A 26301-nucleotide genomic window follows, 5' to 3' on the forward strand; every position below is an offset into this window, starting at 1 on the left:
GCTGGGCCTGGCCTCCCTGGGTCTTGCCTGTCCCCGCTCTGGGGGCCTGGTCAGCCCCAAGATAAGAGAGGGGCCAGCCCGGTACCAGGCAGAGCCAAAGACAAAGACCTTAAGCAAACAAAGGCTGCTGGGAGAACAGCATTGTAAACAGAAGTCGGCCCTGGCTCCCACTTAGGCCCAGAGCAGGAGCCCAGGAGTCAGCTCCAGCCGGTCTGGGGGGGCTTTGGGAGATGGGGGCGATGCCCCGCTTGGGGCAGCCCAAGCTGGGTGGGCTGGGAAGCCAGTGGACATGCTGGGGGGGAGGGGAGTCCCCAAGCTGTGTGTGTGGTGGGGGTGGGGCTCTAGCAGGCCCTGTGTGAGGAGCAGGGGGGCGCCCAGCCTCCTGATGCTCCCTTCCAGATCTGCCCTGCTGAGCCGGCACATTTCTTTGTGTAGAAATCAGCTCTTCTCCCCATTCCTTTCTGCCCCCCCCACCTCCAGTTCAATCTCCTCCTTCTTCCCAACCACCTCAGCGTCTGGCCCACTGAGGAGGGGCCCCCACCCAGCCCGGGCCCCTAGGGCCAGGGAGCTGCAGACGGCGGAGAGGGCCGGGGGGCCGCCGGGAGAGAAGGGGGGGCCTGCCTGGATCCTGGGAAGAGCCGGGGGGCCAGGGAAGGGAGGGAGTTTGGAGTGGGGAGTCCAGAAGGCTGGGAGGGACCCAGGACTCACTCCTCTCCCCAGATAGAAGCAGCCCCACCCCATCAGGCTTCTGGCAGGGATTGGGGTCAAGGGGGAAGGGAGCAATGGAGGAGAAAAGCAGCGGGGAGAACTAAGGGGGGTGATGAGGACACTTGGGCTGGGCCCCTCTGGGCGCTCCCATCTTGGGGATCGATCTTCCTCCCAATACAAGCTGGAGAGGCTGGTGCTCCAGGCCCAGCCCTGACCCACAGAGCCCCCTACCGCTTCCTTCCCCACCTGGTCACATCTGCCTTTGGGAAGCCCCTCCCCCAATCTGAAGCCCTGTCGGGCGGCGCCACTGAGGCAGGGGTGCTGAGGACCCCTATCCTGTCAGTGGCCCTCCCCCAGCCTGGAAGGCTTCCAGAGCCCAACGGGCCTGCCCTGCACCCCATTTCCCCTTGAGCCCAAAGGTGTAGGTTCAGGCTGAGAGCCGGGACAATCTGGGGGAGAAGCAGCAAGGGGGCCCCGGACAGGAGACGGCCCGAGCCCGCGTTCCCCAACCCTCCCTGGACTGTCCCTTTGGCCCTGGGCCCGCCCCCCCCCCTTCCTCTGCCACCCCATTGCTCTCCCTTGGACTTTTTCCTCCCATCAGTCACTTCTGACATTCTGGGAGGGGCTTCTGTCTCTTCTTCATCTCTGGCAAGATCTCTCCATGTCTCTGAGGGTCTTGAGCCCCCTCCCATTCTACAGCACAAAGCACTGAGGCAGACAGACTTAAGCAGGGGCCGGTCACTCAGCTGGGGGGGGGTGAGACCCGCCGCCCCCTCTTCCCGGGGCTGTCCCCTTCCCCCCCTCCTTCCTGTTTGAGGGACTTTCTCCCCCTTGCTCTCTTCAATGGCCTCTCCTCCTCCTCCATCTCTGGGGGGTCTCTCTCTGTCTCCCCCTCTCCTGGACGGGATCCCGATACATGACACCCCTCTCTCCGGCTGCCTCGGGTGGCAGCCAGGGTCCGGCTGGGGCGATTGCCAGTCTGGGGCAGGGGGAGCCAGACCAGACAGGATATTTACTTTGTGACTTCAAAGCCCAGCGTGGGGAGGGGGTGTTGCTGTGGGATGGGGAAAGGGCTGTGGTGAGGAGCAGGGAGGGGGGGCTTCGGGAAGGGGAGCACGGTCCGTGAAGCAGAGGAGGGAAGTGGACCCGGGCTGAGTCGGCTCCTCAGGGAGGGACCCCCTTCCTGGCCCAGCCCCCACCCCCACCCCCCCCACCCCCCCCCCCCCCCCCCGCTCTTTCCCCCCTTCACAGGTAGAGCATTGGGGGGGGTTAGAAGGCAGAGCTGAGAGCTTTAAGGCGGAGGCCTCGGGACAGGCCCAGAGTTCAGATCTGGGCTCCCCAGGCCGGGCCCTGAAGCTCCGGCTCCTGATCCCTGAAATGGCCCCGATTGTTTGGGGAAAAAGAGAGAGATGGACGGGAGGCGGGGCTGGCCTTCAATCCCAACAAAGGCCGGCTCTCCCCTATCCCTGGACACAGAACACAGACTGTCGGGCCTGGGGGGCTCCTGGGCCCCGGAGAACGTCCGAGCTGAGACACCTGTCCCGAGGAGCCCCAGAGAGGCTGGGGCCGCGCAGCTGAGGCCTGAAGCCGGGCCCTGTAGCCCGAGTCCTGACTGCGGACTTAGGGCTGTGGCCCGGCCCGGCACAGATAAGGCCAAGGCAGAAAAGGGAGACTGAGCCACTGAAGTGGCGGCCCCTCCTCCCAGGGTCGGCCTGCCGTGACCTTCCGTGGTTCCCGCCCATTAAAATGCAGCATCTGTGGGAAAGGGGGCCAGGGCAGGCGGGTCACGCCGCCTCCCCCTCCCCCTCGCCCCCACCCCCCCACCCCGCCCCTGGAGCCATTTCCTCATCGTAGCTGAGTGAGAACAGCAGAGGAGGGGCCGTCTGAGCCTCCAGCTCCGGCCAGGAGCCAGGATTTCACTCCTGGGGAGGCACCCACTGAGCCCCCCCCCAGCCACTCCATTTCCAGAGGCCGCGGGGGGTGCAGAGGAGCTGAGTTCAGATCCAGCTTCAGACACTCACCTAAGCTGTTTGCCTCAGTTTCCTCAACTGTAAAATGGGGTAATAGCAAGATTGTTGGGAGGGTCAAATGAGACAACATTTATACAGGGTTCCCTCAGTGCCTGGCACATGGGAGCGCTGGGGAAATGCTTCTTCCCTTCCCCTTCCCCGGGTTCGCTCAGAATCCAGGCTCCTCCTGCAGGGATGGCCCAGGTCCTCAGCGGCTGAGCTCGGATACTACACCCTCAGCCTCCTGGAGCCCCTCCCCCCAGGAGCCCCTCCTCCTAGGAGCCCCTCCCCCAGGATCCCCTCTCCCCCCAGAAGCCCCTCCCCCAGGAGCCCCTCTCCCCCCAGAAGCCCCTCCTCCTAGGAGCCCCTCCCCCCCCGGGAGCCCCTCCCCCAGGATCCCCTCCCCCCGGGAGCCCCTCCTCCAGGATCCCCTCTCCCCCCAGAAGCCCCTCCCCCCGGGAGCCCTCCCCCAGGATCCCCTCTCCCCCCAGAAGCCCCTCCCCCCGGGAGCCTCTCTCCCCCCCAACCTAATTTGTGTCTCCAGCGCCGGCAGGGCAGCCTGCCTAACCCCCAGACCCCTGACCTCCCTTCCGCCCTGCCCCCCCCAGCCCCGAGGCTCCAGCTCCTGGCTCTGCCCCTGGGCCAAATCTTCCCTCCCAGAACCTATCAGCCTCCCCCTCCCCCAGGCGTTACCCCCATGAGTCACCCCGGCTGGAATCTGATGAGCTCAGGCCACCGCGCCCTCCTGCCCCTGCCAGTGGGGTCACCACCCCCTCCGCCTCATCTGGATCTGCTCAGCAGCTGGAGAGCCCCTCCCTCCCCGCCCCCAGCCCCTGTAGGCACGGCCGGGAGCCCGGGTGGGGGCGGTGCAGGCCGGGTCTCTCCTGGGGCTCTGGCTGGGATGCCAGGGGGCGCCAGGCTCCCTCCCGCTCTGGGGAGTAAACTGCGGCAGTGGAACCCCGCCGCTCCGGACTCGCGTCTGTGTGGGCAGGGGGCCGGGCGGGGAGCGGGCCTGGGCGTTCGGGGCCGTGTCCCGGGGGCTGCCGGGTCTCAGTGGTCCCGCATCTCTGCGTGGGCCAGACAAGCAAGAAGCCGCTCTCTCCGGGCCCCCCTCCCCCCTTTACAGATGCAGGGAGGTTAAGGGAGCCCCCCAAGCCCGCGACCGTGGGGGCAGAATAAGCAGAGGGCCGCGCCAGCTAGCTGGGGGGAGGGGCCTAAGAACGCGCAATGCCGGGGCTTCGAGCGCCCTTAATGGGGGGAACTGGGGGAGCCCTGGGACGCCGGGAGTCTGACGGGAGGAAGTTAGCATCCTCCACCTTCAACTCCAGACTGTGAGGGGGGCAGGGGGGGGAGTCAAGAGACAGAATGGGGGGGCAGTACAAGGCAGAGTGCAGACTGGGAGTCAGGGCTGCTGGCCCCGAATCAGGTCCCCCCCAAGGCACCTTTGGTGAGGACTCCCCTCAAGAAAGATGCTTCTGGTAGATAGACTCCTGTTTTCCCCGCTCAACCTCCCTTTTATTCATTCTCTCTCTCTCTCTGTCTCTATTTTTTCTCCCTCTGTATCTCTCTCTCTTTCTATCTCTCTGTGTCTCTGTCTCTGTCTCTTTCTATCTCTGTGTGTGTGTGTCTCTCTCTCTTTCTGTCTGTCTCTGTGTGTCTCTCTCATCTCATTCATTCCCTAATGCCCCTGCACAGGCGACTGCCAACTTCGTGGCTCCAGCCCCGTCTCCACGTGCAAGGACCGGCAGCACCAGGCCTAAGCTCGTTGCCTCTCCCCCAAGCCCGGCTTTCTGTCCACGTCCCCATTCACCCGGTATCCTCTGTCCAACATCGGGGGGCTGGGGACGACCTTGGTTGGATGGTAAACATTCATCACGTGCTCACGGTGCTAAATGCCCGGAAAGGTGCCCAGCTAAGTGCCCGGCGACAGAGATTGAAGGTCAAAAACAGGGAAATAATGCCCACGCCCACAAGGAGCTGCTGTTCCAGCAGGGGAGACAACAGGCATGTGAATGAGAAGACCCAAAATAAGGACAAGATGATTAGGAGGTGAGCGGAGCTGGGGCAGCTGCAGATGGCATCGGGAGAGGTCTCTGTGGGAGGGCGTCTGAGCAGAACTTTGAAGAAAAGCGGGGATTTTAGGAGCCAGAAGGAGGTGGGAGCGTGTCTGAGGCACAGGAGGCAGGATGGCGAGGGTGGGGAATGCGGGGAGGGCGGCTGAACGGCCCCTGGAGGGTGGCAAGGGAGGTGGCAAAGAAACCGGAGTGAGAAGGAGTTGGGGGCCCAGGGGGGAAGGGCTTCACCAGCTAAGCAGGAAAGCTTCTAGAGGCATCAGGGAGCCACGGCCTTCGAGGGAGCCACGGCCTTCGAGAAAGCCAGCTGGGATCTTGGGCCATGAGAGGATCCAAATCAGTTCCAACTGATCAGTGATGAACAGAACCAGCCACACCCACAGAGAGAACTCTGGGAAATGAGCGTGGACCAGGACAGAGCATTCCCACTCCTTCTGTCATTGCCCGCTGGCTTTTTTGTTTTTCTTCCCAGGTTATTTTTACCTTCTTTCTGAATCCAATCTTTCCTGTGCAGCAAGAGAACTGTCTAAATATATTGGATTTAACATATGCTTTAACATGTTTAACATGTACGGGACTGCCTGCCATCTGGGGGCGGGGGTGGGGAAGGAGGGGACAAGTTGGAACTCAAGGTTTTGCAAGGGTCAGTGTTGGAAAATGCATATGTTGTCAATAAAAAGCTTTAATTTTAAAAAAAGAAAGAAAAGAAAAGAAACGAAAAGAAAAGAAAAGAAAAGAAAAGAAAAGCAGCTGGCTGGGACCCATCAGAGCCAAGCTCTGGAAGGTTTGAGGAGTGGGTGGCTGCCTAAACCTCCCGGATAGGATGAGGTCACAAAGACCACAGAGACCCCTGTGGACCAGAGGGGGTCCCCCGTGGACCAGAGGGGGCCTACACAGACCACAGACTGCTTCAATGACCTAAGTCAGAATTGATGATGGGGCCACGTTTGGACCAATGAGGGCCACAGGTCTGGAGACCACGAAGAAATAAACAGAGCAAGATTTGGCAGCTGATATGGGGCCAGGAAGTCTGGAGCTGAGTGGGACATCATGAGGGGATGGCAGCCTGAGCTGTCCCCATTGGGGTCTGAGAGGATGGTCAAGATGGGGGAGCCCTGGCTCGCTGCTCTGTGCATCGGCGGTCTGTGCCGATGGCTGCTTCCCCTGCCGTGGCTATAAGGGCTGGGTTTGTTTTGGGGGGTCTGCCCCTTCTATCAGACAATAGAAAGGCTCCCCCTTCTGCACAATGATCCTCTCTGTTGGCCAATGAGGACCAGAAAAGGGGGTGGGGGAGGCCAGCCGGCTGTGGGGGGATGCTGTGACCTCTGCGACTCTTGTGTCCATTGCCGCTCAGTCTTTAGGGGGCCTGCCATGGGCTGCCCCCATCTCTGATGCTGCGCTGCTCTGGGTGGGCCGGACTGGAGGAACAAAACCCCCAAACCAGATTTTCAGTCTGGAGAAGAGAAGACTTGGGAGTGGGAGGAGAGTCTCTGCATTGAAACATATCCAGATTTCCCAAGAAGCCGGGGCATTGTATGCGCTTCTGTGTACATGGAAGGCGTGACTCTGGGCCGGACTGATATCCCATGGTGGTGCCCATGAGAGCCACAGGGTGGGTGTGGAGCTTCTCGGGGACCCGAGACTCTGGGCAGAGATGCTCAGGGAGAGGGAGGAGGGAAGGGCGGCCAGTCTCAGAGAGATGGCAAGGGGCGGCCGGAGCAAGTTTGGGCCCTCCTCGCGCCTTGGTCTGAAAGCTTGTCTGGCTCCCCCACAAAGGGCTCCTGTACATTCTTCAGCACACACGAATCCGTAAAACCTCCCTGATTTGTGGGGGCCGCTTGCTTGGATTCAGGGGCTCAGGCGCTTCTGTGACTTGTGACAGTCTTTGTGAGCGGGGGCTCAGCTGGGGGATATCACATAAGAACCGCCTTCTTGCTCTGGAGCCATCCAGGAAGCCGCCATTATTCTGGCCCTTTTATCAGCCATAGTCAAGGGAGAAACCGGGCCTAATATTCTGCCTCCACATGGGTGAAGAAAGGAACACGCCGGACCCTGCCCTGCTCCTGTTCTTGAGAGAAAGTCTCCGTCCCCCAGAGGGAGGAATGGGTCTGATCCCAGAGACCTTTGCTCCCAAGTGGCAGAACAAACCAGAACGCCTCGGCGCCCTCAGGCCTCTCACTGGGTGTCTCCAAGGATCACTTCCGGGAATTCCAATGTGACAGACGTCAGATGGCCATCCAGGGCCCTTTCAGCTCCAACATTTCTCCATCCCTTGGCATGGGCTGGCACTTAGTAAATGTTGATTAACTGACTCTGTCCAGGGGCACACCGGGGGGTCTCTGGTGCAGACCCATGGGAGGGGGATGTCAAGTCAGGGGGCAGATGGGAGACTGTTGCACCAGCTCAAGATGGCAGCTCAGGTCAGTGGGCAGAGAGAGGGGAGGAGAGGGGAGCACGGGGGTTTTGGTAAGTGATCAGCTGGGAAGGATGGGGGTGCCAGTAGAATCCCTGGCTTCCTTCAAGCTTAGCTCAGAAGGCCCCTTCCCTCCCCGAGCTCCCCGCCCCAAATAATGCTGTTTCTTTTGTTTCATCAGTGCCCATGGATAAATCACCTCTAGGAGCAGCTAGGGGGCGCAGTGGTTAGAGCACCAGCCCTGAAGTCAGGAGGACCTGAGTTCAAATCTAACCTCAGACACTTCCTGGCTGTGGGATCCTGGGCAAGTCACTTAATCCCCATTGCCTGAGGAGAAGAAAAAAGAATTATCTCTGTCCTGACTCCTCCTTAGTCTATAGGAGCATCCCTCCTGTACATCGCCAACTTCCCAGCAGCCACCTGGACTAGATGTCCTGGAAGGATTTCCACCTGAATGATTCCCAACATGGAGCTGCCCTATTTCTAGCAAGGCCGAGCCACTCTTCATTGGGAAGAGCAAAGCTCTTTAAAGTCATCATCAGAGAGGGACAGGACTGCAATCAGTGGCTCGGCTCTGGAGAGGACGATGTCCCAAAGACCACAGAGACCCCTGTGGGCCACGGAGCTGGGGGGCAGCTCCTCCCAAGGGACCAGAGCTCTCCTGAGTGCTCCCAGACTGGGGGGTGGCCCTCATTGGCTGTTGGATTCAGGAAGCCCTGTCCCCTGCTTGATGTCGGTAGGCTGAATTGTTTTAGAGACGAGCTAAATTCTAAATTCTGATATTCCCGGGGGTGGAGAGAGAAGGCGAGCCAGCTCTCTTGTTTCCAGGATGGGGGCAGGAGGCGGGGCGGGGGGGGCCTCCAAGGCTGGATCCTGGCCCTGGAGTCCGGCTTCTGGGCCCTGACACATCCACCCGCCTCTCAGGGCCCCGATGCCCGGCTGGGCTCGAGGCTCTGCCCCCCACCAGAGGCCTCCAGTCGTGCCCATTTCCTTCTCATCCCCCCCACGGGCCCCTGGCGACATCCCGATCTGGAGTTGCTGCCCTCGCAGCTTCCTTTCGACCTTTGGCCTTTCCTGGAGGTCACCCTTTCCACCTGTGGGGAGCTACCTGGGGGGGATTGGCAAAGTTCAATCAAACGCCCCTTCCTCCAGGAAGCCTCCCGTGCTGCCCCTAGCGCTTTCTCGCTCTCTGCCCCCAGATACTGTTTGCACCTCTCTGCGTTCCCCTCCCATCGTCCCCACCTCATGGCGTCCACCCCATGAGTCACTAGGGCTGGAATCTGCTGAGTTCAGGCCACCCCACCCAGCTGCCCACCCTCCTTCCTGCCCCTGCCAAGGGGTCCTGGCTCCTGCACCCCTTTCTCCACTGCCGCCCGCCCTGCCCCCCAGGCCCAAGGCTCCACAGAGGGGACAACTGCCGGCTCGGCCCCCCCCCCAGTCTCTGGTGCATCTGGATTTGCTCAACAGCTGGACGGCCCCGCAGTTCCCCAGCCTCTGTAGGCAGGGGCCGGGGCTGGGAGCCCGGGCTGGGGAGGGGCCGGACAGAGGGTGACCTCCGGGGCTGGGGACTGACTGTGCGCCCCTGGCATGGAGGGCTGCCCCCCCCATGTCCCTCAGGCTGGAGGCCCCCACTGCTCCTTCATGGGCTTGACCCACGCGACCGCCTTTCACCGGGGCTTCTGATCCCCATCGTTCAGCTGGAGCCTGAGTGTGGCTCAGTCACTTCCAGGCCTCTTCCTCCGCAGCCTCAGTGACTGCCAGGACTTGTCCTCCACCTGGCCTGGACCCTCGGGTTTATTCATTCATTCATACATCTATTAGTCACCTGCTGTGTGCAAAGGTCCCTAGCTGGGCGGCCTTGGGCAAACATGTGGCTGAACCTGCAAGAGGGGAGTGCGAGCTCCTAGCTTGCTTCCGGCCTCGGCGCCTCAGCTTCCCCTTCTGTCCCACAGCCCCCGGACCGGCGGAGGGCGGCAGCCGGGCCCCTCCCCAGGGGGAGTCCAGCGGGGAGGGGAAAGCGAGCCGGGACCCAGGAATAGGCCGGAGGTGGATGCCGCCCCAGCAGTTCCCAGGCCCGGGCCAGAGAAGGGAGGAAGTGTCCTGGTGTGGGAGGAGGGGAGCCCAGTCCCCCAGGCCCTGCCCCCTCCTCCTCTCCCGGGACGTTCCAGGCCCCCGGGGCCCAGCGTCTGTGCTAACAGGGGAGCCCCCCCCCCAGCCAGGCTTGAGTTCCAATCCTGGCGCGGGCGGGGACGTCGGCCAAGCCCTCTGGGGTGCGTGTGGGGGAGGGGGGAGGCGGGATTCCCTCCGGCCTCGGTTTCCCCACAAGCCGAGCTCTAAATCCCTGCGCGCCCCCAGCCCCAGCCGAGGGCCCCGCCTCAGTTTGTTCGCCGGCCGAGGAAGGGCTGCCCGGGCGGGCTCCCCTCGGAGCGTCCCAGGTGCCGCCCAGCTTGGCGCCCCCTCCCCTTCCTTCCTTTCTCCGGCTGGAGGACGTGGCAGGAGCGCCCTCTGGTGGCGCGAAGAGAGAACGAGGACGGAGCCCGAGAGGGAGGGGGGGCCTGGTAAGGGGGGGTCGGGGATCAGGGGCTTCCGAGGCTCCGGGGGAGACAAAGAGGCGAGCTCTCCCAGCTGGGGGAGGGGTTGAGAAGCCGGGGTCTCCACCTAGCCCCAACCCCCGCACTCCGGGCCCAGCCTGAGTGACACCCCCCCCCCCCCAGCCACAGACCCGAAGTGGAAGGGCCTACAGCGAGCACGTGACATCGGCGCCGGAGCGCGACCCCCACAGGCGTCCCTGTGACTGGGGGGGGGGGGGGAAGCCGCCGGAGCCGGGTCCGTGCCCCCCTCAGGGGCTGCCCGGACGGGAGGCGGGGGGGGGGGGGGCGCGGGGGGGGGTGAGGGGGGGGCGGGCGCTCCCGGGCCTCGGCTCTGGCTCTCCCGGCGGGCGGCAGCCTTCGGGGGCCTCTCGGGCCTTCCCCGCGGACACGCGGCTTTCTGGAGGCCTCCCCGGGAGGTTACTAGGGGTCACGGGCGTCCCCCAGGAGCAGGAGGAGCCGCTTGTCCAGAGTCACAGCCAGGAGTCGGAACCGAACTTGAGCCCAGAACTTGGGGTCTCCAGCCCCGCTCCCCCAGGGTCATTGGGCCGGGCGGTTTAAAGCGCCTGCCGAGAAGGAGCTCCGTCCGCGCCAGGGGCGGGGAAGTCCGAAGGGGGTGGGGCCTCCCCTCCCCCACCCCACCTCTCCATCCTAAGGGGTGGGACTCGGCCCGAGGGGGCCTCCAGGGTTAACCACTGGAACTGGGAAGGAGGCAGGGAGGCAGGGGGGGTGCACCGGAACCCCTGAGGCTCCGTGCTCAGCACCTGAGGTCACGGCCTCCAGGACCCTCTCCTCGCCCGTGGATCGGAGGCCGGGAGGACTGAGCCTCCTGGCGCCCCACGGGAGCCTGTGATTGGGGGGGAGAACCCCCCACCTTCCTGAGACTGCCAGGGCTGTCCGGCACGGGGCTCAGAGCGGGCCTGGCTTGGACGGAAGTTGGGGCGCTACCTGTTCTCGGCCTTGTCTGAGCCCCCACATAATAAGTACTTAATAGGTGCTTTATTCATTCATTTGTTCATTCATTCATTCTGCAGCAGCAGCAGCCTCAGCTCTCCAGTCCTGGGAGGTCCTGGCCCCAGCTAAGCCCCCAAGGCCTTTTCCTCCCCCACATGGGGGGTCCCAGGCCAGTGCCCCTGTGCCAGCTGAGCGTGGACGGGCCCTCGGAAGCCAGCTCTGGGCGGTCACTCCTCGGGGCCCCCGGGCGCCCCTTCGTCTCCCCCCACTTCCGGCCCCTGCCCCTGCTCTGCTTCTGCCCCTTTGCCCTCCTCCTCCAGCCTCGCTCCACCTCCCTCGAGGCTCTCTGGGCCCAGGCCTGCGCCCGCCCCCTGGGCCCTGGGAGCCTCCTCCCTCCCCTTGCCTGCATCCTCTCCCTCCACCCGCCGGTAGATGAGGTAGCCGGGGCCCGAGAGGTCATGGGGCAGGGTGTCAGGTGCCAGGCGGCGAGAGCCCTTCTCATTGTGCAGGAAGAGGGCAAAGGCTTCAGGCCGGGACACCCGGAACTTGGTGGCACAGAGCTGGCACAGCGTGGCCGCAGAGGAGCCTGGGGGCAGGGCCAGGGTCTTGGATGTGCAGCCATTGGTGGGGTCCTGGTATGCCACACGGAGGAGGTGCTGGGAAAAGGAGAGGGCCCAGGAGTTGGCCTGACACCCAGTGGGCGCCCACTTGGCTCCCAAGGGCACAGGCAGGTCCCGGGATGCGGGGGCGGGGGGCACAGAGAAGAGGGAGCGTGGCAGGCCCCTGGGCTTCCTGAGCCTCCCCGTGGCCCTCCTACCTCTGACCCCCCCAGCTCTGACATTATTCCATATTCTGCCCCCCCCCGCCCCCGCTGTGATTCCCGGGCCCTCCCCAGCTCTGAGCCCCCCTGCTCTGATACAGAAGAGCTCCCCCCTTCTCTGGGGGGCGTCGGTTACCTTGAAGTTCCCAGTGGGTGGGAGTCTCCGCTGCTCCCAGAGGCTGAGCGAGCGCCGGAGCTCCTGGGAAGGGCTGACGGGCCGTGCCCCGGCCTGGCCCAGGCTCCCCAGCAGGGTCAGGCTGGCCATCAGGCTGGTGAGGCAGTAGCCCCCTAGGACAGGGAGGTCTCTGGTGAGGCCGGGGCCGGAGGCCACGGGATGGGAGCCCCCCGGTTACGGGGCATGGGTGGCCGGGGCGTGGGGTGCTCACCCTCCCCCATGAGCAGGCTGGGCTCCAGGAGTTCGGCCATATACTCAGCTTCGGGCAGCAGGTCCGGGAGGTCGCACTGAGCCAGGACGGCGCTCAGCAGGGGCAGGAATTCATCGGCTCCAGCACTCTCCCCTGCAGAGGAAAGGGCCCTTAGGGAGGCTGGGGCCCTCCATGTCCCTGGGCCACAGAGCCGGCCCCCAGCCTGGCCCCTCCACTCTTGGGGCTTTAAGGGGGACCAGAGTGGGCGCTCTCCCCTGGACCATGAGGGCCCTCAGCCCACACCTGCCCTGGGGGCCTCCTCTGAAGCCAGGCAGGGCCCCCCCCCTTTGGGGAACACTAGGGGAAACTGAAGCCCAGAGGTTCTGGGAAAGCGGCTCCTGACTGGGCCTTCTTGGGGGCAGAGGCACCTCCATTCCCGGCTCCCCCTTGCCGGGCGCCCCGGATGGTACCTGCCCAGCTCCTCAGGGCCTTGGAGAGCAGCTTGCAGACCTGCAGAAGCCGGGTGACCTTGGCCTTGGGAGAATAGCCCCCTAACAGTTTCAGCAGCTTCTCCCGGATGCGCTCCATCTCCGGCGGGGAGGGGAGAACGAGGCAGCCCTCGAAGGCTCCGGGCCCCCTCGCCTTGGCCAGCCGCAGGCCCTCCTCCAGCCGGCCCCAGGAGCCGTCCTCGGTCAGGCGCAGCCGCAGGCGGGCCAGCAGGAGGGGCCGCAGGGGCTTCAGCACCAAGCGCTGCAGGGACTTCTCCACCACGAGCTCTGGGGAGGGCGAGAGGGGGTGTCAGGGGGGCAGAGAAGGGGGCCTGCACCTGAGGAAGAAGGGGGCCCACACCCAGGGGTGGCCGATGCCGCATGCAGGGGGAATCCCAGGCTCAGCTAGGCTGGGGACGGGGGCAATGAGGAGAGCCGGGGAGGCGGGCTGGGAGATGGGGGGCAGGCACTCACCCAGACGCTCCTCGGCCACTAGCTTCTCCTGGGCCAGCTCGGCCACCAGCAGGGCCTGGGCCTGGCTCAGCACCTCCCGCACATGCTGCAGCTCCCGGGGCTCCGGCCCCGCTCGTACCCGGGTCAGCAGGTCCTGGACCAGCTGCCCGGAGAGCGTCTGTCTGTCCCGGGCCAGCTCGGCCACGGCCCGCGCTACCTGCCGCTCAGGGGCCAGGAGGGAGCAGACGGCGTCGCTCATGGAGCGGAGCAGACGGCGCCGCCGGCCCGGGCGGGGGGACGAGGCCGGGCCCCCCGGGGGGCCCCCCTCATCCTCAGAGGCGCTGGGGGAGCCACTGTCCACCTCCCGCAGAGACGGGAGGGGAGGCACGCCCGGGCCAGCGCTCCCCGGGACCCGATATCCCCCCGAGCTGTCCCTCCTCAGGGGCCGGCGGGGGGGTGCGAAGCGAGCCTGGGCAGGGGGACCTCCGGGGGGCAGTGGCACCGGGGGCGGCGGGGCGGTGGGGGGTGACAGCGGGCTGGACGTCTCGGTGGACACCCGCACCTTGAAGCTCCTCTTGAACTTCTCGCGCTTGGCTGGGCCCAGATCCCCGGGGAAGAGGGGGTTGAAGAAGCAGAGGGCGCCTCCGGTCCCCTGGTCCAGCTCCTCAGGGGACCGAGGCTTCAGGTGGGGAATTGGGGGGGCTTCAGCCGCCGGGCCCCCGGGGGCCCTGCTGTTCAGGGAAGAGTTCCAGAACTCTGGGGAGAAGGGATTCAGGAGCGTGAGCTTTGGCGTCCCCGCCTGGTACGCACCAGCCCCCAGCTCCCCTCGCCCTCCAGTGCCTCCCGGGACACAGACATTGAGGGGTCCACTGGGACCCTCTTCTCCGGCTCTGGGGCCCAGGAAAGCAAAGGTACGTACCCATCCCCAGGTGAGAGATGGCTTCCAGCTCCTTGTGGGTGGCTGCTCTGCGGATGGCCCTGGGCAGCTGCAGAGGGAGGAGCAGGACGTCCCTGGGGGCGAGGGGGGGCGGAGGGGTCAGGATCCTGGAGGGGGCCGGGGGCAGCCCCCCAGCCTGCCCCCCCCTCCCGCTCACCTGCTGTGGCAGTAGGCAGAGATGAGCTGGATCAGGTCTGGGAAGTGGAGCTCGGAGCCCTCCAGGGAGATGGCTGCCAGGGAGAGGGAAGTCACCCTGGGCAGGGCCGGCCCCCCCCACTGGCCCAGCTCCTCAGCTTGGCTCAGACCCCCCCTACCGGATCGGCCCCCCCCAGACCAGCCCATTCCGGGCAGCGGGCTCACCCTCGGGGCTCTCCCGGATGTCGTGGCTGGAGACAAAGGAAGGTCCCAGGGCCTCCGGGAGCCGGACACATAGGGCCTTGCACTGCCGGGTGTTGGATTTCCGAACCAGGAAAGTCTGTGGCAATGGGGGAGGCTCAGAGGCCTGGGGCCGAACTCCCCTCCCCAGCGCCAGGCCTCCCCTCCCTGGGACCCCGCCTCCCCCCCAGCACCATCCCTCACCCCGGGGGGCTCCCTCTGCAGCACGTGGAGGGCGGCCGCAGCGTTGGCACTGAGCTGGAGCCACACGGGCTGGGTGATCAGCAGCCGCTCCCGCAGGCTCACTGGGCGCCCGGGGCCCCGGAGCGGGCCCGCCCGCTGCCCCCCCGCCTCAGGGATGTCGTAGATGGGGTCTCTGGCTGGGCTGCGAAGACAGACAGGGTCCAAGGAAAGGCTGCCTCCCCCGAGCCTGGGAGCCGTTCTCCTTCCCTCCCGGCTTCCCACCTGGTCCCTCACCTCAGGTACCCCCATTCCATCTTCTCCCTCCAGTCACGTGTAAGGGCACATAGATAACTCACACATACACAATCACATAATCACACACAATCACACATAATCACAGACACAATCACACAATCATAGAAATAATCACACTCACACAATCATACAGACCCACACAATCGTACACTCACATGCCATCAGTCACATATACAATCACAATCACAGTCGCACGTACAATCACAATCGTACACTCACACAATCACAGATACAATCACAGGTACACAAAGACAATAACAAACAATCACACACACTCACAATTATGCAATCACACACTCACAATCACAGAAATAATCACACTCACATACAATCACACACATAGAAATAATCACAGACACAATCATACACTCACACAATCACAGTCACACACATACACATACAATCACACAGACACAATCACAATCACACACACTCACACTCCAACCTCCCAAGTTCCTCAACTTTCCTTGGGTGTGGGTACCTGGCGGGGGCGCTGGCCCCAGTGGGGGCAGCTTCCCTGGGGAGCTCCATGGGGGGCCAAGGGCCCGCAGAGCCCCTCTCTGTCCTCCGGAGCTAGGAATCCAGGGTCTGGAGCTAAGGCGCAGTCACATTCCCAGTGAGTAACACTTCCTGGAGGGAGCTCAGCCCTGGCACACCCCAGCCTGTTAACTCTTTTCTGCCCACAGCCCCGCCGGCCCGCCCAGCGCCAGCTGCCTCTGCGCCTGCGGGCCCCACCTGCCCAGCACCCTGGGGTGTCCGGGACAGCTCCCCAAGCGCCTGGGCTCAGGCATCCCGACTCCCCTGCCTCCAGGCCCGCGGCTGAGGGGACTGCAGACAGCAGTGGGTTAAGCTGGGCATCTGCCTCAGGCCCACGCAGGCCCCAGTGACTCACTCCTGGGGCACTGTCCTGCCCATCCCGGGCTTGGTGCCCCCTCCCAGTCATAGGCTGGCTTCCCCCCAGCATCTCTGCTTGTAGTTCTGGGGTTGCCATGGTGAGGAGGCTGCATTTCCCCCCACATTATTGCCATGGTAACCGCCCCCTTTTTGTGGGGGTGGTACTGCCAGTGCTGGCGGGGAGGGGGGAAGACTGGCTGTAAGGTCACCTGCATCTGGCTCAGCTGGGCCCCTCTCCCCGCCCATGGGCGGCATGCACTGGATCCCTGCCCAGGCGGCTCGGCAGGTAGCTACAGGGCACCTGAAGGTGCTCCTCCTGGCGGGCACATGCCCAAGCCGCCCTGCCTCTGGCTGGGGCCCCTCCCAGGGCGCGTCAGAGGAGCAGGGTTTGGATGCTGCCGCTGGGGGCGCAGTGGATTGGGAGAAGCACGGACTGTGCACCAGGTCCCTTCTGAAGTGCTCTTCTCCCATTTAACAGCTGCAGGAACCGAGGCAGACTGAGATTGGAGGCCCTGCTCAGGGTCAGCCCTGAGCTCGAACTTGATTCCCCAGCATGCACTGGGCTGAGGAGCTGATGGCTCCTAGGGCCGCCCCCCTCTAATCTGTGAGTAATCCTGAGGGGAATCTCTGCGCCAGTGTGGGATCTGCCTCCTCTAAGGGGGGGGGGGGGGAGAGAGAGACGACACAGATACACAGGAGTCAGGGCGCTTGTTTTTAATTATTAAACTTTTAATTGTCACCATGATTCTAAACCTCGGGACCCTAGGAAAAACTTGGGTTCCTTTGTTCTCAACCCTAAAACGCGTCACTCCAAGGAACTGGCCCCAAGCCCCTGGCCGGGCGGCCCTGGGACTGGGGGCAAAAGCTGGCTGGCACTGGGCCATTCTAAGTCTGGCTCTAGGTCAAAGCGACCGGACTTGCCAGTCCCCCGTGTCCGGGGACGTGTGCCTCGCCTCTGGAGGCTAGATGGTAGAAAGGGCGGCCCACAGTCATCTGGTGGCTGGAGGGCCCGGGAGCCGGTCCACGAGCCCCAGGTGTCCAGTCAGGCCTTGGCCGCAGCCGGGCTGCCCATCAGGGGCTATAAGACATGAGATCGGCTGTGGGCCAGGTACCCTGCCAGGCAGGCCTTCAGCAGGAGAGGGAGGCAGGTCCGCCCAGGCGTGTCTAGACCGGCCAAGGTGACCGGCAGAAGGGCCATCAGCCTCCACTAGAGGCCCTGAGGAGGCCCCAAATTGCCAACACTACACCCGAACGCCCGCCCCCGTGGGCCTTCTCTCAGTGGGATGGGCAGCTCTGCCCAGATCCACTTCTGCTCTCACCCTCAGGTTTCCTCTTCTGTGGGGACACTGCCACCTTGGCCTGGGGAAGAGAAAAAGCAATCTGTTCCCTTGCTGCCCCCCCAACCCGAGATCCTCACCCCGTCAGGGACCCAGCTAAGGCTCACCCAGGAAGCCGGCCCAAGAGGTGGGATTCGAACCCAGAGCCCGGACTCCCACCCTAGGCTTCCGGTATGAGCCACTGTTGAATTTTAAAGGAAGCCCCAAGGGAGTCCTCAATGCTGGGTGGGGAGGGGAGAGGTGCCTTCTGGGGTCAGCAACCCCCGTGACCTCTGCCTCCTGGTCCCTATCTCTGGCCCTTGTATCTCCCTCCCACTATCTGCCCCCCACCCCCCAGCCTCAGATCCCTCACTGCCCTATTCCCACTCGCTGCTGAGTGGTGCTGCTGGGCATCCCAAAATGGAGCTGAGCGCTCCCTCTTCACCATCAGACCCTCCCCCACTTCCCAGGGATCCAGTGGACCCCTCCATGCACAGGATTCTGGGGTCTGGCCACCCCAACTCACTCAGCAGAATCCATTGCCAGAACGCACCCTGTCTCCCCCCTGACCCAGGATGGTCCCGGGTCACCTCCCTCTCAGCACCAGGAGCTCCCACAATCCTCTCTCTGAACCCTGACTCTTGGAGGCCCATCCCCCATCCTTGCTTCCTGGCTCCCCTGGGGTCTCAGCACATGTCCAGCTTCCTGGTCTCCTTCAATTCCAGGATTTTCTTTCCTTCACCACCTCCCCCATTAGATGGGAAGCACCTGAGGGCCAGTACCCCCAGCACTGCCCGACCCGGTGGGACCCTCCAGCCAGTCTACCCACCCCATCCCCCCCGGCCACTCGGACTCTGCCCCGGGAGCCCCCCCCCCAATCAGTTAGGACATGGCTCATCTTCCTACCTTCTTAATGGCCGTCCAGTCCTCCAGAATGTCCATGTCCTCCAGCATGTACACTATATAAGGTCCTGGAAGAGAAAAGTCAAGGAAAGCAGAAGCTGGGCCATGGCCCCTCTCTGGCTCCTTCGCCACCCAGAGCCCCAAGGCCCTTCCAGCCTCTGAAAGCTCCCAGGGGGAAGGTCTGCCTGTGTATCTGCAGCCCCCGCACATGGTGGGCACTCAACATGGCACTCCCTTTTAATACTGTGACGTCATGTGGCCTGGCCCCCTCCCCTCAGGACACTATAGAACAGGCTTCAGTGACTTTGAGGAAGGAATTCCAGATGTGGAAATTCGCTCCACTGCTGCTGATTGCAGCGCAGGGGGACCCTCAGGCCGTGGTTCCTCCAGGCGGCTGCCTCTGGGGAGGCCGGGCTCATTTCCCAGGAAGGACGTGTGGGCAGACCCAGATTGGAGCCAGCCTGGGGCGCCCAGCCCGGAGCATCCCTCCCCGTCCTCCTATGGCTGGAGCCCTCCCGCAGGGCACAGGCCCCTCCCCGGCCCCCCCCAGTGTAAAGATACCAGAGACCAGGGGCGCCTTCTTCCTCTTCCCAGACTGCAGGGACTCCCAGGACCTCGAGCTCCCTCTTGGGTGCAGCTTGTCATCCCACCATTCTGTACCAAGAAGGCAGGGTCAGCAGTGCCCCAGGCCCGCCTCCCCTCCTCCCAGCCCCCTCCCCAACCCCCCAGCCTCACCAGAGTTGATGTCGATGCTCCGCCGGTCCTCCTCCAGCCGCTGAATCCGCTCCTGGAGCTCCCCCTGCAGGGCGTCGTACAGCAGCAGCCGCTCACTCTGGAAAGGGCACTGGGGGGTTAGGCTGGGGCCCGGCCCCCCCACCCCCCACCCCTCGGCCCCCCCTCACCTCCAGGTGCTGCCGGGCTCCCTGAAGCTCACACTCGTACTTGTTCCTGATCACGTCCAGACAGAAGCCCTTGTAAATGCCTGGTGGGAAGGGGAGAGGGGATCTCACCGTGGGCACGGGGCACCAGAAACCAGCACCCCCCACAGAGGAAAGCCAGCACTCACCTGCCACCTGGATCCGAACCTTGAGGCTACGTTGCAGCCCCCCCAGCGGCTCTGTGTACTCGGGGGCGCGCTCGGCCCCGACCTCCTCCAGCCGGAAGCACACCTGGCTCAGCCGCTCCTTGAACAGCCTGAGAAACCAGAGTTAGTGGTCGCCCCCAGGACCCTCCCCGCCCCCCCGACCCCTCGGCGCACTCACTTCTCCTTCAGTTCGGAGAACTGCTTCTCCAGGTCCGACATCTCGTCAAGGCACTCGACCCGGCGCCGCTCACAGTCCTCGTCGTCCATGTCTGTGGGACAGGAGGCCGATTGGGGGCGGGTGGGGGGGCTAGTGTGCTGCTGGTGTGTGGGGGGGTGGCGGTCAGGGGTCCAGCACACGGCCAATCGGAGGGGCGTCTGGCATGGGGCAGCCCTGGGGGAGGGGTACAGGCAGCCTTACCTGAGCTCTCCCCATCGGACTCAGTCTGGCTGGCGCTCTGCTCGTCCTCGCTGCCCTCCTCCTCCAGCCCGTTCATCTCCGGGGCAGAGTCCCCGTCCCCGTCCGCCTCCATGGCCCTGGCGTCTTTGCTCAAAGGCTGGCCTGACATCTCACCCTGAAAAGAGGGAGGGGCTTTCAGGACCACTCAAGGGGCTGGAGCAAAGGAAGTACCCCTGGGGGGAGGGGGAGATGCCATTTGGGTGGGGGGCATTTCCTGCCTGGGAGACTCAGGCCCTGAAACTGCCCTGCTCCAGCTCTAGCTTCCGGCAGGGGTCATGGGGCCTCTTTTAGCCACGAGCCTCTGCTCAGAGAGGGCCGAAGGCCTCGTGTTCGGGGTGTCCGGGCTAAGGCCAGGCAGCAAGGCCCTTGCCCTGGGGGCTTGCCCAGCACTATGGGGGTGCTCAGAGGTCCGGGGTCCAAGCCCTGGGGAGAGCACAATCCGCCTGAGGCGAGTCACTGCCCTTTTCTGCCTTGATTTCCTTGTCAGTAAAATGAGAGCTGGGTCCCTTCTGAGTAGAAATCTAAGAACCTATGACCTTGGGCGGGCCTCAGTTTCCCTTCGGGGTCTTTAGGGAGGAGGTTCTCAGAACAGAACCAGGAGCCAGCTACAAACAATCCACAGGCGCTGCTCCTGCCTTGGGGAGCTTCCATTCAAATGTAGGGGAAGTACTTCTAGGTGAGGGGGTGAGATGAGCAAAGTACTTCCAGGTAAGGGGAGGATCCAGCCAGGGGAAATGGGAAGGGGCAGCTGGCTGGGGCTGAACTTAAGGGTCCCACAAAGAGAGAAACATGATATGGGCTCAGGGCCTGGAGTTGAGGGACTCCAAGCTCACTTCTAGAGGGAGACACCATTTCCTGACCAGAAACACAGAGGAAAAGGGGGATCCAAAGTCCTGTTCCGCCCCCTCCCCAGGCCCCCATCCCACTGGTAGGAGCCTGGATTCCCGGACTCCCACAGCCCCAGCAAACTCCCCGTGGAGGAGTTACAGGAAGGCGCCTGGCACAGGCCTTGGGAGGTCCAAAATTCGCTCTTCCAGGGCCCTAAAAGGTTAATTAAGAACATTTCTGGAGCCCTGCAAAGGCCGACAGGCTTCTGTTCCTGCATTTCAATCTGCTTCCCAGCTGTGAGCTGAGCCAGACACTTCACCCTCTTTTGCCTCAGTTCCTTCATCTGGAAAATGGGCTGGAAGAGCCGGCTGACTGTTCCAGCCCTGTTGCTAAGAAAACCCCCAAATGGGGTCAGAGAGTTGGGCACGACCGAACAGTCCTGGCGGTGTCGGGGCGCACCCCTTTAATGGCTCCCCCACACCTATTTCCAGGGCAGGTTGGCCCAAAGGCCTGGATGCCCTTCACAGGCCTTGGGACCCTGATCTGTGGGCCGGCCCAAAGCACTTGTGCGCCCTGCGGTAGGCCTGGTGAGGCTCAGCCAGCCTCTGGGCCTGCCCCTACAACCACCGGACAAGGGGCCCGCTGGCTGCTCTCCCAGAGCAGGGCCTGTTCACCTCCAGCCTCTCGGCCCCACCCCTGGCTCTGCTTAGGCCAGCCCCTTTACCGTCTCACCCTTGGGACATCTGATGCAGGAGCCAGATCCTAAGGCCCCTCGGGCCCTGGCCCTTCCCAGGGGACTCTGGAGCTTCTCATCAGGCTGCTGCCCCCTTACCTCCCCAGCCCTCCCCCCTTTAGACCGTAAGCTCCGAGTTTGGCTTGGTCTCCCCAGCTTGGCACAGTGCCAGGCACACAGCCATGTAAGGTTGGCCAAGTGATGGGCCTGATGGTTCTGGGATCTGGCCTGAGGCCCTTGACCATCCTGGGTGCCAGGTGCAGGACCCTTTCCCGCTTCTTTATCCTTCATAAACGGCAGCCCACAAATCTGCCCAGGGCCTAGGCCCTCTCTGCTGAATCCTAGTCTGCCACCAAGCCCTGCCCAGCCAAGCCTTTCCCCTCCCCCTACCTCTGGGTGAATCTCTTCCTACCCCCCCCACACCTCCTAGTAACTTTCCCTTCCCCCACCCTGCCTCTTGGCGCCTTTCCCCTCCCCCACACCACCTGGTGTCTTCTCTCCCCTCCCCCTGCCTTTTGGGGTGCTAGGCCTCTCTAGATTTGTGGGAGTCCTCAAGACGCACCCCTTTAATGGCTCCCCCACACCTATTTCCTATTGACCACCCCTGCAGCATCTTCTCCTAAATGGGGTCAGCTTCTGGCTAAGGAAAAGCCCCACCCAGAGAACCCATCCTTGGTGTCTCCACCTCATCCAAGTGGCTGAGGGGGAGGCGGTCTAGCCAGGTGGACGGGCGGGGGAGGGGCAGACCCAGGGTCCCCTGAGGCCGGCCTTCCCTTTCCTGCTCCCCCATTTCTGCGCTCTCGGCCCACGCTGGGAAAGTGACTGTTTGGACCTAGGCTCGGGCCTTTCCATTTCTGCCCCACGGCCTGAGACCCTCGGAGACTGAGCCCAAGCCGGCCCGGCCTCGGCAGCCTTCCCACGTGCACGTGCACCGTCGATGCAGATCGCGGAGCAGCCAGCCGAGGCCGCTCTTGGAGCCCACAGATGCGCGGGCCTCGAGTCCCTGGGCTCGCCGCCTCGGGCGGGGCCGGGGAGGGGGTGGGGTGACTGCTAAAACCTACGCACATTCTCCACGATCCCTCCCCGCCCCCAAGGCCCAGCATTCCTCCTCCCCCCCGCGGCCCCGGATGGGGGGGGAGGGGAGAGGTGGATGGGAAGTCCCGAGAGGGCAGGCCCGGCCTCGCTTTTCGGTAACCCGTAGGCCCCTAGGCCCGCAGGCCCACGCTCAATAAGCGTCGGTGAACGGAGCCTGGCGGGGGCAGTCCCGAGTCCGGCGCGGGGGCGACTACCCCCGATCCCGACCAACGTCGGAAGGGCGCCTCTGCGGGGGGAGGGGAAGCCCATTTTACAGAGAGGGGCACTGAGGCCCAAGGACTTGGCCACTACTCCAGGGGATACCCGGCCTGGGGTGCCCGGGGTCATGACCACCCTCCCCCGGCCCGGAGCAATGGTCCGGTCCGGGCCCGTGGAGCTCGCCCGGGGGGACGCTACTACCGCTCGCGCGGCGGCAAGGAGTGGGGGGTGCGGCCGAGACGAACCTTTCGCCGCGAGTCTCGGATCCAGACGGCTGCTCCGGGGGTCGGGGGGTGAGGGGCAGCGACAGACGCAGCCGGCGGCGTCCCGGAAGTCTGTCCGGACCCCGCCCCCGGGGAAGGGCCGAGCACACCAGGACCCGCCCACCGAAGAGTGAGCGGGAACTCGCTAAATACGTCAGCGAGAAGCGCCGAACCGCGAGGCACTCTGGGACGCCGCCGGCGCCTGGTGTTTCCATAGCAACCGGAGACGCTCCCCTGGCCTTTTAAATTACCTTGGAGCAAGAGGTGGAAATTTTCCCCTTCCCTCCCGCAACCCGGACCCCCGGGGCCCTCGCTCTGGGCAAACAGCTAGAGCAGCTGCCCCCCGCCCTCTTCAGGCTAGCCCTCGATATATGCAGAGAAGGGGTATCAAGGTTCCCAGGGCGCAAGGGACCCAATACTGACAGTTAACACAAGACTTTACAGCCTCTTATAGTCTTTCACTCTGGGCCTCACAACAATCCGGGAGTTGAAATACTAGACATATAATTATCACTACCATTTGACAGATGGGTATACTGAGGCTCCAAAGTGGTTTGCTCAGACGAGGGTCTGTCACGACTTCAGACGTCCACCCTGATGCTGGAAGGGAACACCCAGACACGCTTGTCCACGTGAACACTGTTTATTGGCATATGATCATCCAAGTGAAAGTTCCTGGCTCTTTGGGATGGGGGTTTCCTCTCACCATCGGGGAGCTTTCCCCACCCATCCTGATTCCCTGGCTGGGCCAGTCACAGATGCCAAACCTCTGAGCTGGAAGGGACCTCCCAGCTCCCCTAGTCCAGTTCTCGACTTTTACAGACATGTCAACAGACTCAGAGAGAAAGGGATTTGCTCCGGGTCCCACAGCAAGTCCGAGGCATCGCTGGGATGTGTCTGGGACTGCCAACCTCCTTCTTTCCCTTACACCATCAGATTCATAGTTGAAAGGGACCTTGGTCATCTAGTCCAAGTCTCTCATTTTACTGATGGGGAAACTGAGGCCCAGAAAGGGGAGGAGAGTGTCCCGAGAAGAGCGGTGGAGGCAAAGGGCAGGGACCTAGGGATATGCAGAATGAGAAGAATGAAGGACTTTTGGCTGCTATCTCTGAACCACAATTCAAGCTTCCTGAATTAAAGCTTATTTCTTCCCCCCCCCAAGTCCCCACTCCCTTTCTGTCTTTCACCCCATGGAATCTTACCTCTTGGCTTTGTCACATCAGTGCTCATCACCCACCTACAAAAGGCCCACCCCCAGGGGAAGGACCGGGTCAGCCCCTCTTGCCTCCCTCAGGCTTGAGGGGGCAACCTGAAGAGCCAAAGCCCCCAGCCCTGCCTTTGGAGGCCCCTCAATAGGTGGATCAGTAGCTCAGCATCGCCTGGGGGAGTCTGGGTACTTCATCTTCAACTCCTGTTTAAACTGGCGGAAGAGGATTTTGTTGCGTTGATTCTCTGCCTCCTTCTGGGGGTGGAAATCCCCTGGCATCTTGAAGCCCTTGTGGACCAGGAAAGCATCGTTCAGCACCTCAAACTCGTACCCTGCCACATGGAGTTCACAGGCCTGGCAAGGGAAGGGGGGAGGGGAAATAGTTAAATACTGGCTCCGGTTCCCTTCCCGGGGCCCCCTGCCTCTTACCAGACACCTTTCTTGGGGCCCCTTCCCTCCCACCCCAGGGCGAGAAGGGCTGGCACCTGGCTGATGCGGTTGAAGCCGTACTGGCGAAACCTCTCATCGTAGGAAGGCACTGCCCCTCCAGCCACATAGAAGGGCTCCCAGGGGTCCTGCCAGGTCACCCGATAGGCAGGGCGCAGGGGTCCCCCTGGGGGCAGAGTGAGCCATCGGGAGTAGTTGGTGGGGGCCTGGCATCGGGGGCACAGTTCGGCGTAGAATGGGCGCACATGTCCCATCTTCAGGAAACGCATCAGCTCGATCTTAGTGCGGGGGACACGGACCCCCTGGCGGATCTCGAAGGCCGGCACCACCAGCGCCCTGCCGGCCTTGCCCTCGCCCAGGGCCAGCAGCTCCAGCAGGCCGGTCCAGAGCCCCTCGCTGGGCACCATGTCCACATCCACGACGAGGGCGTGGCCGGCGCCCTCTCGGGCCACGTTCCGGAGCAAGTTGTTGGGGTAGGAGACGTTGGTGGCCAGCGCGTAGTTGCGGCCCGAGCGGCTCCGTGCGCCCAGGCTCGTGAACACGTCGCTGCAGCTGCTGATGCGCGCGTACTCCCCGGGTTCTCGGGGGTCGGGAACCGCGGCCTCAGTGCGTGCAGGGCACACCAGGTGCATGGTGAGGCGGTCGCGCACGGCCTGCGTGCAGAGCGCGCCCAGCGCGTAGGTCAGCACGGTGGCCAGCTGCGCCTCCTCGGGGCGCGCCGCGAACACCGCCACGGCCAGAGGGCCGGCCCAGCGCTCCAGCAGCGTGCCCACATGGCCCAGGTTGCTGAGGCTGGCATGTGTGGCCAGCAGCAGGGCGTCGCGAGGGCGGCGTGAGGGGTCCCCCAGCACGTGCCGGTATACCCGGTAGTCGCCGCTGGCGTCCAGGGCGCCCCCCGCGGCCAGCACTGCCCGCAGCTGCTCCTTGGCACTCTCGGCGGCCCGGCGCTGCAGGCTGGCGCCCAGGGCCGCCCCGCCGGGGAAGAGCTGCCCGTAGCGGCGCCGCTGCTCGCGCCCGTGCAGTCCGGCCAGCAGCGACAGGTAGACGAACTGCAGCAGCGCCACGGCCAGCAGCGCCGCCAGCGCCAGCTTGTAGGCCGAGCAGCGGCCGCCCGCGTGCCCGCCGCCCGCCGCCGCCGCCGCCACCGCCAGCGGGTTGGGCATCGCGCTCCGCCCGGGCCGGCCGGGGCCGGGGGGAGAGGAGCGGGCGAGGAAGAGGCCGAGGCGGGCCGCTCGGAGGGAGCGCAGACGCTGCCGCCGCCGTCCCCGCTGCAGCTGCTACTGCTGCCGCCGAGAGCCCGTCACTGCGGATCCGCTGGGGTGCGCGAGCTCGCCCTCTGCCCAGCGGGAGGACGCACTGCAACCGCGCGCCCCCGTGGCGAGCCAGGCCGCTGCCTTCTGCGGCTGCTCCGGCCCAGTGATGTATCCGAGGAAAGGGATCTCGGTGGGGGGAGGGGGGGGCGATCGCCGAGCCCAGGGGCGCGGCCTCGCTGGCAAAGTCAACATTTCGGGAGGGGGCGAGGCACGGAGTGGGGGGGCGTGCAAAAGGGCCCCGCGCCTTCCTCCTTGCCTAAAGCAAGGGCGCGAGGACGGAAGCAGTTGCGGTGGCTGTAGTAGTGCCGGGAATGGGGAAGCTGCCCTGTGTGCGGCTCCCAGCGGGGAGCCCGGGCAGCGTGCTCGCCCAGGCCCCGGGAGGGCAGGGCAGCGACCTCTGCAAACCCACTTCGGGGAGGGGGGGAGGGAGGACACAGTGCGCGCAGTGCAGCTAACATGGAAGGGCAGCCCCTGACACTGCGCCCCCTCCCGTTTGCACCCCCCGCTGCAACTGTGGCGGGAGGGGCGGGAGCGGACTTGCCCCGTTTCAGGAAACCGGGAGTGTGTATGGTGTGTGTGCGCGCGCGTGCGCGTGTGCTAAGTGTGTGGGTGTATGCGCGCGGTCCCTCTTTGCATCAGGAATCGCCCGGCCCGCCCGGCAGGGGCTCGCGCAGATTCTCCCGCAGTTCGGGGCCAGCGAAGTCCGAGAAAGAGGAAGAAGGAGAGGGGGAGGCGGGCGCAGTGCGCGCCGCCGCCGGGCGCAGGAACAAGGGGCTGCGCGGAGGAGCGAGCCCGCGGCGGGACGAGGTGGCCGAGTGGTTAAGGCGATGGACTGCTAATCCATTGTGCTCTGCACGCGTGGGTTCGAATCCCATCCTCGTCG

The 26301-nt window shown here is 64.2% G+C and overlaps 3 protein-coding genes and 1 non-coding gene across 5 annotated transcripts; 1 reads left to right on the top strand and 3 right to left on the bottom strand.

Moving 5' to 3' along the window:
- Positions 1-10770: 10770 nt before the first annotated feature.
- RIN1 (Ras and Rab interactor 1) lies at positions 10771-15824 on the bottom strand. Of its 2 annotated transcripts, XM_074276272.1 has the most exons (11): positions 15784-15824; positions 15162-15274; positions 14387-14567; positions 14168-14282; positions 13965-14037; positions 13790-13881; positions 12892-13626; positions 12400-12705; positions 11951-12082; positions 11701-11852; positions 10771-11400 (listed from the first exon to the last, which is right to left on the bottom strand). In XM_074276272.1, the coding sequence occupies exons 2-11, from the start codon at positions 15209-15211 to the stop codon at positions 10972-10974; spliced, it is 2265 nt and encodes a 754-aa protein (XP_074132373.1). In that variant the 5' UTR covers positions 15212-15274; positions 15784-15824; the 3' UTR covers positions 10771-10971. The 2 variants fall into 2 exon arrangements, with proteins under 2 accessions (XP_074132373.1, XP_074132372.1); XM_074276271.1 differs by lacking the exons at positions 14387-14567; positions 15784-15824 and having other exon boundaries at positions 15162-15686.
- Positions 15825-16282: 458 nt separating this feature from the next.
- On the bottom strand, positions 16283-22589 carry BRMS1 (BRMS1 transcriptional repressor and anoikis regulator). Its single transcript, XM_074276274.1, has 9 exons — positions 22434-22589; positions 19296-19449; positions 19056-19146; positions 18860-18987; positions 18696-18775; positions 18529-18625; positions 18355-18447; positions 17797-17861; positions 16283-16933 (listed from the first exon to the last, which is right to left on the bottom strand). Exons 2-9 carry the CDS (start codon positions 19441-19443, stop codon positions 16850-16852), a joined length of 786 nt encoding a protein of 261 aa, XP_074132375.1. The 5' UTR covers positions 19444-19449; positions 22434-22589; the 3' UTR covers positions 16283-16849.
- Positions 22590-23075: 486 nt separating this feature from the next.
- On the bottom strand, positions 23076-25445 carry B4GAT1 (beta-1,4-glucuronyltransferase 1). Its single transcript, XM_074276273.1, has 3 exons — positions 24144-25445; positions 23654-24012; positions 23076-23511 (listed from the first exon to the last, which is right to left on the bottom strand). The coding sequence occupies exons 1-2, from the start codon at positions 25266-25268 to the stop codon at positions 23821-23823; spliced, it is 1317 nt and encodes a 438-aa protein (XP_074132374.1). The 5' UTR covers positions 25269-25445; the 3' UTR covers positions 23076-23511; positions 23654-23820.
- Positions 25446-26219: 774 nt separating this feature from the next.
- On the top strand, positions 26220-26301 carry TRNAS-GCU (transfer RNA serine (anticodon GCU)). Its single transcript has one exon. It is a non-coding gene; the product is annotated as a tRNA-Ser (tRNA).

This window comes from Sminthopsis crassicaudata, chromosome 6, assembly GCF_048593235.1.
Source record: "Sminthopsis crassicaudata isolate SCR6 chromosome 6, ASM4859323v1, whole genome shotgun sequence".
Taxonomy (NCBI): Eukaryota; Metazoa; Chordata; class Mammalia; order Dasyuromorphia; family Dasyuridae; genus Sminthopsis; species Sminthopsis crassicaudata.